Source organism: Penaeus monodon, chromosome 7 (assembly GCF_015228065.2).
Source record: "Penaeus monodon isolate SGIC_2016 chromosome 7, NSTDA_Pmon_1, whole genome shotgun sequence".
Lineage (NCBI taxonomy): Eukaryota > Metazoa > Arthropoda > Malacostraca > Decapoda > Penaeidae > Penaeus > Penaeus monodon.
Genome location: NC_051392.1, coordinates 6,754,613 through 6,767,112, shown reverse-complemented (window position 1 = coordinate 6,767,112; position 12,500 = coordinate 6,754,613). Strand labels below are relative to the sequence as shown.

The 12,500-nt window shown below is 40.3% G+C and overlaps 1 protein-coding gene across 5 annotated transcripts in view; it reads left to right on the top strand.

The window, feature by feature from the left end:
* The window catches only part of LOC119575025 (cell surface glycoprotein 1-like), a 100,245-nt gene that overhangs the window by 73,611 nt on the left and 14,134 nt on the right, over nucleotides 1–12,500 (top strand). Inside the window, exons 1-2 of one of the 5 annotated variants that reach the window (XM_037922352.1) lie at nucleotides 3,450–3,688; nucleotides 6,404–7,502. The exons of 2 other annotated variants lie outside the window; for them this stretch is intronic. In XM_037922352.1, the coding sequence (XP_037778280.1) occupies nucleotides 7,499–7,502 (4 nt within the window). In that variant the 5' untranslated portion in view covers nucleotides 3,450–3,688; nucleotides 6,404–7,498. Of the gene's footprint in view, nucleotides 1–3,449; nucleotides 3,689–4,290; nucleotides 4,460–6,403; nucleotides 7,503–12,500 lie in introns of those variants that run through there. 2 more of the 5 variants (XM_037922350.1, XM_037922349.1) reach the window with 2 other exon arrangements.

Sequence of the window (12,500 nt, the reverse complement as noted above, 5' to 3'; positions counted from 1 at the left end):
AAAGATAAAGCTATAGGGGAGTGGGGGAGAGGGAGTAAGAACTCAAAACAAAAAAAACTAACTACTCAACGGGGAGAAAGTACAGAAAAAAGAAAATTCGGCAGATAAATAAAACACTGGTGCTTCATTCTAAGTCAAGGGGGACCAGTTAAGGGAGACCCATTTGCAACCCGTAGATAGAGATGAAAATGACCCTGTAGGACGCGCCCCAAGGTCATATGGAGTTGAACGAATGACGTAACAAATGAGAGGAGTGCCCAGGCTGCCGGGGGGGGGGGGGTATGGGAGGTGTGGGTGAGGAGTGCCCAAGGATTGGTGGGCGGAGGGAAGGATATAGGAGGAGTGTAGGGTGAGTGACTAGGTTAGATGGGGGAGAGGACGCGACGTGTGGGGAGGGGTGGGGGGAGGAAAGGGAGGTGTGGGCTTGGTTGGGGGAAGTATATGGGGGGAGGAGTATATGGGAGGTGTGGGATGGATGAGTGGGTGAGGAGGATGGGGGAAGGAGAAGGATATGGGACGTGGGCTAAGGAGGGCGGGGGAGTGAGATGGATGAATGAGGAATGCCTGGGAAGGGAGAGAATAAGGCGGATGTAGGATGGGTGGATGAAGAGTGCCCAATGTGGAGGAAGGATATGAGAGGTTTGGGGTTTCCGAAGGATATAGGATGTGGGAATGGGTGGGAGAGAATACAGGAGGAATGCCCACGCTGGAAGGGGGGGGGAAGGGGAAGAACATGGGAGTGGAGTGGGTGAGTATGTGGATGAGGAAGGGGAGGTCACAGCGTGCACAGGGTGGGGTGGGGGTGGGGGGTAGAGAGGAGAGTGCCGATATTTCACGTCGTTGCTTTAGAAAGAGAAGGTTACAGGTGACGATTCCAAGGAAATCACATTGTTACCGGGGTGCAGTGATACAACAGTGGTACCATTACCAGCACCGAGTGATATCTAGCTTGGGAATACCAGTGCGATGACGTTGTTCCTGATGTGTGTGGTGGCAGCGGTTTTATGAAGATGGACGGCTGGCAAAGGGATCCCGAAAGTAAACATACATTTTACAGGCTATGGATTACTGTGAAAGCCATAATGCTCTAGATTGTACAGTTGTAGATACCACGGTATAAATGCAAAGCTTACGTTGTGTATAATGTTATTCAGAAGTTCTACTATACGCTACGCTGTTGATATATTGTGTGATGTACTGTGCGAATGTTGATATATGGTTTAGTTTTTATGTACTTATACTGTATAACTAAGTCCTGGTTGGGGTCAGAGTCCAATTTTATTATGTCAAAACGAATCTCTGGGAATAATTTTATGTTCGTGTCCTCTTCATTTTTTTATGTGCGTTTTTACTTTATTATTTTCTGTAGTGTACAAAAGATTGCTATTGAAGCAGTGAATTTCGGCTCAGCAGAGACGATGAAAATGTTTAAGCTGAAATTATTTTTAAAGTGAACGGTTAAATAGATATCATGATACCGAAAATAGAACAAGTCTCAATCAAGTACACAGTAAACACCCACACAACAAAAACAGTATGCTCATTTGCGATAAGCCACAGTGCACTATTTAAAAACAAATGATACCGTTTATAGTGTTTTGCATCCATTGTTGATCGAGAGACGAAATGTTTTATTAATAGAATAAACCCACACACATACCCTCTCAAAAGCGGGTATGTGCGTGAGTAAGTGTAACAGCGAACACGTACTAGAGAGAGAGAGAGAGAGAGAGAGAGAGAGAGAGAGAGAGAGAGAGAGAGAGAGAGAGAGAGAGAGAGAGAGAGAGAGAGAGAGAGAGAGAGAGAGAAGTTGTGTGTGTATGCGTGTCTCTTGTGTCTGTTGATGTATGAAAGACGAGGAGAAGGAGGGGGGGGGGGATATTAGGCTAACGAGGGTCAGTTAATGTGCCAGACGCAACCCGCCGAGTCAGTAAAGGCGTCAGAGTTGTCCCCTGAGTCAGTCAGATGAGTCTGGTACCGAGATACCCCCCCCCCTCTTTTTTTAGGGGGAGGGGTGAGATATCGGAGACGTGTGATCCTGAAAGCAAATATTTTCAGCACATACGTGTAAGATGATGTGTTGATAGGCTGAAGAGGAGGCGATAGGTGTGAAGAGGACAGGTCAAGATTAAAAGAAAAGAGAGAGAAAAAAAAAACAAGCCTGGATTTTTTAAAAACTTGAACACGAAGCGATTGAATACTTTTTGTGTGCGAAAAAAAATATATTTTTCGTGTTTTTTAAGTTCTGATAAGATCGTACCATGCATGATTAGAAATGTTTGAGTACGAAGAAAGTCCAGATTTTTTGTTTGTTTGATAAGAACATAAAGAGATTAGGAGGAGGAGGGGAGGGGTTAGGAGGGAGAGGAGAGAGGGTTGGGAAGAGGAGGAGAAGGTGGTGGAGGTGGTGGTGGTTAGGAGGGAGAGGAGGAGAAGGAGAAGAAGAAAGCGGAGGAAGAGGAGGAGGAGGAGGGATCAGTAACCCACACCAGCGTCAAGTGGACAACACAGCCAGTCTCTGAAAAGCCTCTGACTTACGCAATCTTGCAAGTTTCTGTGTGGTGATTGACAATAGCATGATTATACCATTCGGCCGACAGTCGATCTTTCCAGGGGGGGGGGGGGATTCGGCGAGAAAGAGGGAGAGGGAGAGAAATAGGGGAGATAGAAGGAAAGAGAGCAATATAGGGAGAAATAACAAGAGACAGACAGACGGACGGACTGTTTGCAAATGAGGTCTCGGGGGGGAAAAAGTGAGATGGAGAGATAAGAAGTTAGAGAGAGGGAGAGAGTTTGAGATTGAGAGACAGACAGACACACACAGACGGAGAAAGAGAAAAAATAAGAAAGAAAAAAAGAAAATGTGTGAGAGAGAGAGAGAGAGTGGAGACGGAGAAAGAGAAAAAATAAGAGAGAGAGAGAGAGAGAGAAAGAAAGAAAATGAGAGAGAGATAAAAAAAGAGAAAGATACTGACACTGAGAAAGACAGAAAGACAGCGACCGAGACAGACTCTGCCTCCTGTTGCCTCGATGCCTGTTGCTCCGGTGATGAGCAGCTCTCTCGTCGCTGGCTGAGTTTAACTGTTAATGATATCGGGGATGTTGCAATGGTGCAATCCTTGGGGGGGGGCTTTGATGAAGTGCAACGTGGGTGCAATTGCGGGCGTCGTGTGCACGGCAGTCGGTTCGGCGGCGCTTATGATCGCGTTTAGTTGTTGTGGTTGACTTGAGACGGTTGGAAGGAGAGTGGCTGAAGGGAGGGAAAGGGAAAGGAGAAGGAGAGGGAAAAGAAGAAGAAGAAGAAGAAGAGAGAGGAAGGAAGAAATAGAAGAGGAGAGGAAGAGGGAGAAGAAGAAAAAAGAAGAGAGATAGGAAGGAGGAAGAAGAGAAGGGGCGGGAGGGGAGGGGGGAGACGAAGAGAAGGAAAGGGGGAAAGGAAGCAGAAAAACAAAGAGTGGGACAGAGAAGGACGAGGGAGAGAAAGATGGATAGGTGAAGAGGGAAAGAGGGAGATAGAAAGAAACTCAATATGTGAATATGTGTTTGAGAGAGACCTACAGACAGACAGACAGAGAGACAGACAGACAGACATACAGAAGGAGGTAAACGAGAAAAAGGAACAAGTTAAGGAAGGGGACGTATGAGAGGTTAAGAACAGAGCAGAGGATATTACAGAGCTAAGTAGAAGGTAAATATGAGAATCGTTTGACAGAGGATGACCAAGGGAAATAAAGTCAAGGTTAGGAAGAAAATATAATAGAAAAGTAACAAACGAGTACACAAAAAAGACAAAAGAAGAGACAATGGAACTTTGAAATGTGTTATTGTGAGGATGGACATGAAATGCACGTGTGTCTGTATACGCTTGCATATTTATGTAGATTTGCGTCTCTTTATAAATAAATCCGTTTTGATTCGAGAATACGTGCATTGTCAGTTTTTTTTCTGGTTTAAAGTGTAGGTATACCTTTATGAGTGCAAAAGTGTGTGTCTGTGTGCGTGCAAGGTTATTTACCTATCTATGTACGTTCCGGCATGCATAAAGGTGTATTTGTGATACTGTACTACAAACTTGCATATATATATATATATATATATATATATATATATATATATATATATATATATATATATATATTTATATATATATATATATATATATATATATATATATATATATGCAGAGTATGTCCGTGTGTTAACGTGGCGTTGAAGAATGCCGAGGAGCGGAGCGAGATGCGGGCCTGCAACCTGTGACAATGCAGATGAGGGCGCCCTTGTGGTAGCGGGCTGGTGCTATTATGCTTGTGATGAACACGGTAGCTTATGGTGCAACACACTCCCGGCTGCCCCGCCTTCTTGCCTGCGCGTGGAGCTCTTCAGTCCAAATCTGCCCAGCCAGTGTGAACATGGCTTGCACCTGTAGAGTGTAGTGTGCAGGTCACGCTAGGATGCGCGTGTGAGTTTGAAGTGTTTGGACACCAAGGAGGGCCCTCTGCGTGCGTGTGTGCGTGCGTTCGTTTGCTTGTGAGCAAGTGACTCGCCGGTGAAACGCGCGTGTGACTCACGGGTTCACTGACTCTATCTATCTATCTATTTCTCTATCTATCTATGTGTCATTCTCTCTCTCTCTTTCTCTGTCTTTCTCTCTCTTTCTCGCGTTCTTTCTTTCCCTTCTTCTCATTCTCCTATACTTACTTTCACTCTCATTCTCTCAAAACAGCCTATAGTTGTACAATTTTTTAAAATGATTTTCATTCATTTATTTATTTGTTGTTTATTTTTGTTCTATCTCTTGCTGTTGCGATGCTTCTCTCCGTCGACCTTCATTAGCGAGCGTTTTTCATTAAGTCGATTATAACTCTCGTCGCTGATAATTGTCGAGACCAAACTGTTTCTTTGTTTTCATTCATCGCGAGGCGTTTTGTATCGAGTTGTCAAAACGAACGTCTGTGTTTTTTTCTGTGTGTGTTTTAGGCTTGTCGGTGAATACATTGTGGATAAGAAAGTCCACTCTAGGATAAAGTATGATGAATGAAGGAATCCACTTGTCAGGATAAATGACGGTTCTGTAGCAAGGTCTATGTTATGTCGTAGGCATAAAGGCAACTTTATTCAGAAGAAAGAAAAGCACAGGCGAAGAATGGAAGACGTGGGTTGATATAACCTAAACAGGATGTATTCTTATTGTTTCCAAGGAAAAAAATGCAGATAAGAAAAAAAATACAGGTGCATTGATTGTGTATATTGTTTGTGGTAAATGCAAGAGAATTCCAAGTTTTGGGAAAGATATTATGGAAAGGAGTGGAGGCAGGGGCTAGGGGTGTCACATGACCGTAGCGAGATTGAAAAAAACGTGGCAATATAATGCTTATAATTATTTTATACATCCTTTTGCAGGGAGAATCGGCAAGTCACGATTGTACTTGTGCCTTTTCCATATTAGACCTGGAGTGTAAGACAAAGGACAGAAAGGCAAAACTGATAATGCATAAGGGGTAGAGAGACTAGTAGGTCTGTAGGCCTATACCTGTAGGTTTCCAGATCACACAAAGTTAGTAATGTTGTTTTTGTGTATACATACTGATGAATGAGTAATATATAGAACCAATTATATATTATTATATACTTCCAGTCACTGATTTAGACCTGTATTTATTTATCTCTTCACGAACTCTCATTGAGGACAGGTTTCTGCGCAACTAATTTGGAATGTTTTAACCTGCTCATATTATGGAACCAAAAATGATAGTACTCCTGTGTAAATCAACATTGTGTGAGAAAAGGTGGATGCGCTATATCAATATCCGTGTTGTTTTTAGATGTATCAACGGATATTGTTCGGTGAAGTAAAAAAAAAAATAGATTAGGTCTAGGGGTCCTGGGCATTAGCAGATTAACAGAAATATATACCTAGACTTAAAGCTTGATAAAGATTTTTTTAGCAGTCCGTAAAATCAGTGTTCCTGCAAGCCTGTATATACATAGAGACCAATATGCGTGTTGTGTACAGGACATAGTAGGGTAGATACAAGACATAGCTGTCAGATCGTCTCTCTATATATATATGAATATTGATGGCAAAATATGTACAAGTAATCCAGCAAACACGCATACAAATATAGAAATATCTGCACAACAGAGATGGGAGAGAAAGTTGAGGAACGCAACATTGGCTACTCGAACCACGTTTGACCACGGGGAAAGAAATGCATAATTGATAGGCTATTGCAAAACATAGATAGCGCATTGCAATGGTTGCAATGGTAGGGGGAACCGCCTATCTAATGGGGTCTTTGCGCGAATTGATAAGATGTCAATCATTTTTAATAGTTCTAGTTTCGGCAGTTGCAATCGGCATATATCATGTGCAGCATGAATCATTGTGTTTTTTTTCAAACAGTTTGCAGAGACAGTGAGATAAAGATAATGTGAATTGTGCGTCGGAAAAGAACACTAGTGATAAGATATTTGCACCCTGTCGGAAATCCACACATAAGGAACAACGGGAGAAATAACTTGGAATGCAACCAAATATGATAACAGAGACATAAGTGCTGTGTTGAAAAAAACGGTGAAAAGCGAAAGAACAGGACACGAGCAAACAGCCTCCACCAGGAAGAGCTACTGTGTCCAGTCATGTGGCTGTGTCTGGGACACCATTGCCTCCATTGCTCGCCAGTCCCTAACGCAGCGAACACACACTGCGTACCCCTACAGTAACTAACCCTTCCTCCTCCTCCTCCCTTATACACCCTGCCCCCTTGCTCCCTCGCCCTGGTGTTCGTGTGGTGGAAGAAGGATTCTCGTCCACTCATTACTAATCCACGTGCGGAAGTGTCCAGCGGAAGGGCCTGTATAAACTGGGTCTTCGGATCAGTGTTTGAGCAGAGAGCTTTGGTTTCGAGGGCCTTTTCGAGGAGCGTGGGAACACCTTTGACCGTACCCTCTTCCTCTCTCTCTTTCTCTCTTTCTCTTTTTCCATTCTTTCTTCTTGTTTTTCCTTATTTTCTATTCTGTCTCTTGTTGTGACTAAGAGTCTATTGTGTACGTTATTCATATTATATTTTCTTTCATTTTTGCGAAGATAAGCTCGCTCTCGCTCCTTCTCTCCGTCTATTTATCCATTTCTAATTCTCATTAATTCCCTGTCCTTCCCCCTTTCTCTCTTGCACTTGACAGCACCTCCCTTGACACCATCGCTGAAACCCAACCCCCTCTCTCTCTCTCTCTTTCTCACTCACTCTATTCTTTAACCTCGTGTGTCCTTTTGTTTCCTTCACTCTTACCTCGTCTACAGTCGCTGTTGTTCTCACTGCGTCGCTCTCCATCTATTGCTTCCTCCCTCTCTTCTTCCTCTCCTTCCCCTCTTCTTCCGCTCCTTCCCCTCTTCATCCACTCCTTTATCGGGTGTATCTCACGTCCCTAGGCAAGTGGCCGACTGTCGACGCCTCAAGAATCGTCTCTCTGTAAATAATCAGACTCACCATCACTCACCATGAGTAAGTCTTTTATTTATATTTTTTTTATCACAAAAGAAAACATACCCATCTCAGTCTGTCACATCAATTTCACATTCAGCCGCCGGTGAGTAAGTAAATAAGGCATGAGTAAACAAATGATTTTTCCTTCTCTTTCACGCCATTAAAAGAGTAAACAACCCAAGAATGAGCAAGCCCCTAGCCTTAAGTAAAGTTCCTGTGGCAGAGGACGGAGGTACGTCACTCTGCTCCGCCTTCCTCTGTAACCCTACATCTGCAGTGTTGCATAGATGGAGCTCTAACAGATGATGTGGAAGCTTGCAACAGTCTTGGTAGCTCGTCGGGTCGCTATGATCTACTAACAACAGCAGATACAATGTTGCTTGAGGTTGCATGGCCTTATCTATTGATAGTAGACGAATATAGTTACTGCGTTGCTTCTGTATCGTTATTATTAGTAGTAGCAGCATCATTATTATCATATTTATCATCATGATCAAGACCATTATTATTATTGTTATTATTATTATTGATGATAGTATTATCGCTGTTATTTTTATTATTTTCGTCTTTATTAATCATTATTATTATCATCATTATGAGGATGCCCTATGCACTCCGAATGGTTGATTCACAGGGCACTTAAGATAACCAAGGAAAACAGCTCACGGTGTTAGCGTAATGGACATGAGATTATGCTGATGATACCGTCATACCCAGTGATCATCAAGAAAACCTACAGCATATGATATCAAAGCTGTGTAGAATGGATCTATGTGAGGACTTTGATGGAATCAGAGGGACAATTTTCAAGAATAAGAAGGGCAAACAAATTTTATATAAGAAGTAGTGAATGAAATGCACAATAAAGAATATTTCGGAAGTTGGATTACATAGGAGAAAAAGTAATTTCTAAAATCACAAGGAGCTCAAATTTTTACTTAAATAGGTTATCAAATATGGTGGGGAGTAATAGAACTTTGTTGGTATATACGTACTTGGTCAGATAAAATTCTTGATGGATTTTTTTGAAAGAATATAAGTTATAACAAGATGGATAGAAGTGATTAATCATAGAAAACGCGATTTGCCGGTCACATATCGAGGGGCTTTGGTGAATTTCATAATATTGTCCTGAAGGTTTTGGGTAAAGGATAAAAACGCAGGAGTAGGCTGAGATCTGAGTTCATAATATTGAGAGCTATACATAAACTGGAAATAATTGAGACGTTAAAACTTCATACAGAGGGAGCCGAGCTTAGCGAGTAAAATATGCCAACGTTCGGATTTTTATCCTATCATTATATTCATCACCATTACCACCATCTTCAATCATTATCATTTTCAATATCGTCATCATAACTTTAGTTATTACTATCACTATCATTTCTGCTACTATTGCAAAAACTACTGTTACCCATTATTATGAATGATTATATTGCACGCCCGGCTTATAGGCTGTAGTTTGTAGGGAGGTGGTACTTTGCATGTGAAAAGCTCTCGCCGTCTTAAGGTTATTTTCGTACAAGGCGTAAGAAAAAAAAGAACATGAAAAGGGTAAGGGCGAGAAGGAGAAGAAGAAGTAGAATAAGAATCTGCTGGCCTTTGCAGAAAAGGTATGAATGAGAAGGAATATCTTTACAATACAAGAGATGTATGTAACCGGCGTCGATTTTGCCTTCGTCAGAAATACAGATATAATCGAAACCGGTTAAATACAGCTCTTGTATTATGAAGATGTTAATTTTCATTCAAACCTTTTCTTCATTTCTCAATGTGAATACGGTTCATGCTGGCCTAGTTAAAGTAAAAGAGTAGGAAGCAGAACTAGGAGGAAGGATAGAAATGAAGAAAATGAGAGAGAATTAAAGAGAAAAAAACAATTAGAGAGAAAAAAAAGGATCAGGAAAGGAATGAGAGAAATGAAGAAAATTAGAAAGAAGAAAGACGAAGGAGGAAGAAGGATAAAAGTAAAGAAAATTAGAAAGAGAAGAAAAATAATCAGTGGAAAAGATAGATTTTTTTATGAGAAAGGAGAAAACGAATAAGGAGAAGAAAGACGAAGACAAAAGAGGAGGTGGAGGAGGACGTACGAAACAGGGTAGACGACCCTCTCAGAGAACAACTGCGGCATCACTTCTCAGCAGCATGAGTGATCCCTGTTGTGTTGTGGCCTGAGCTCTCTGTGTGTGCGACTGTAAAAAATATGGTGGTGAAATTTGCGTGTAGTGGAATTCTTGTTTTTTATGCATTTCCTTCGGTTAGGTTTGTTAATGTTAGCTGCATCGTTACCATCGCCAACGTAATAGTCATTATTATCATCATTAATATCGTCATTGTCATCATCATTACTTATCGTCATCGTTATCATCATAATTAACATCGTCATGGCCGTCATCAATGTCAACATTATTACTTTTGTTTGTATCATTGGTTTAAAGAATTTGTAGATATTTCGAGATTATCATTATTATACTTTTCAATATTAAGCAGTTAGGAATTTGTATGTTTTGAAAATAAGTATATAATAGACAAAAAAGTAAAATCGACGAAAATATCAGAAACAAAAAATAGAAAAAAAAATAAGCGCATGTCAGGGGAATGAATCATGGATATTGAACGGATTATCTCGCTAAGAATATAAATAGAATAAATATATTTTTGAGATCATGTAACAGTCCTTGGGAGAAAATGCTTAAGGAAACTGAATACTGTTTATGGACTCTTGATTTTATATTTGTATTTTATTTATTTATTTATTTTATCTAGGGGGAGAAGTTGAAATGTTTTTGTTATTCAGAGAAAAGCGATCCATGTATTTATTGTTAGGCAAGATACGTAAACTTTAGATTTGCAAAGTCATATGATGAAAATACATAGCAATGCATTCTGAACATTAGTAATATTGCCCACAATGTAAAAAAAAAAATGCAATACATTGATAAATGACAAATATGTTGATACATTGAGAGAAAAGCAAACGGCTATACAGATTTTTTTTGTACGTTTTGATTTTGTGAAATCTGTGAAAAATGCTTACATACAGAGAAATTATAAATCCGTATAATTTCGAAATTTTCTAGGTAAATTAACTAAGTCTACGCTATGAATTACCACATTCTCTGTATGTGGATTCCTGTTTCATTCAAAAATCGTTTTCTTTCTCAATTAGGCCTATTTCGGGTCAGACTTCGGTATCTTCGTATATTAGTCACAAAAGCAAAAGGTATACTTATTGATGGATCTTATACTTAAATGGTTTCTTATATTATAGTCATGCCTTAAAGAAAGTTTTTGTTGTTGTGGTTAATATTATTTTTTATTATTATTGTTGTTATTATTATTATTATTATTATTATTATTATTATTATTATTATTTTATTGTTATTATTATTATTATTGTTATTTTATTATTATTTTATTGTTATTATTATTATTATTGTTATTGTTATTATTATTATTATTATTATTATTATTATTATTATTGTTATTATTATTATTATTATTATTGTTGTTGTTGCTGTTGTTATCGTTATCGTTATCGTTATCGTTATCGTTATTGTTATCATCATCATCATCATCATCATCATCATCATCATCATCATCATCATCATCATCATCATCATCATCATCATCATCATCATCATCATCATCATCATCATCATCATCGCCATTATCATCAACATCGCCATTATCATCATCATCATCATCATCATTATTATTTATCAATCACCATCAATCATCATCATTATTATCATTAATTGTATAACTACTACTGGTTTTGCTGATGCCATGCTCAGGTAATTTTCCCTTTTAGATACGTTAGAATGGAATGTGCCCAGTTTTCCCCCATTACAACATCATCATTATTACCACCATTATTATTATCATTATTATTATTATTATTATTATTATTATTATTATTTAAAAAATAAATATCTGGAATCACGATACAATGATTTCTAACGCAAGACAAGGCATGAGCGTTACTAGGCAGGTCTGTAGGAAGAGACTGGACGAGGGACTATTTATTTTCGCTGTGTGTATTTTCGCTGTATTTATTTTCGCGCTGGCAGGTGTGGTGACCTAGTCTAACCTTGCCCCGTCACGCACTCAAAAGGGAAAGTGTGGGTCCACCTGGTTTAGTTTCAGGGGGGTAGTAGGCCTATGTCGTTTGTCTATTTCAGATTTTTCGTTTTTATTATTATTATTATTAATTTTTCTGCTTTCTCTCTCTCTCTCTCTCTCTCTCTCTCTCTCTCTCTCTCTCTCTCTCTCTCTCTCTCTCTCTCTCTCTCTCTCTCTCTCTCTCTCTCTCTCTCTCTCTCTCTCTCTCTCTCCTCTCCTCTTCTCTCTTCTCCTCTTTCACTTCATTCTACTTCCTACTCCTCCTCTCTCTCTCTTCCCTCTTCTGTTGCGTCCTCCTATCACATTCTTCTTGTTATCGTTACTCTTGTTTTTCCTTCCCTCCGTCGCTCTCCTCTCGTACCTTCCTTCTTGTCCGGAGGGAAAGTAGGACAAGGGCAAGGGGCGGAGCAGAGGGAAGAGGAGGAGGGATAGGGAGGAGGAAAAGAGTGAGAAGGGAAGAGGGGGAAGGACAGATGAAGAGAGGGAGAAGGATAGACGGAGAGAGAGGGGAAGGATAGACGGAGAGGGGGGAAAGATAGATGAAGAGAGGGGGAAGGATAGACGGAGAGAGGGAGGGAGGAGGAAGAGAGGGGGAAGAGAGAAAGAAAGAGGAAGAGAGAGTGAAGGAGGGGAGAGAAAGAGTGGAAGGGAGGAAGGGAGGGGGAGGAGGAGAGGTAGACAGAAAAAAGAGAGATGGGAGGAGGGAGGGAGGAGAAGAAAAGAAGAGGAAAAATAAATGAGGTAGGGAAAGGAGGGAGAAAATGAAGTAGAGAAACCGGAAAGAGAGAGAAGAAAGAGAAGTAGCGAGGAAAAAGGGGAGAAGGAAGAATGACAGGAAATCGAGGGAAGGTAGAGAGGGAGGGGGGAGTGAAAGGTAAACAAAGAAAAAAG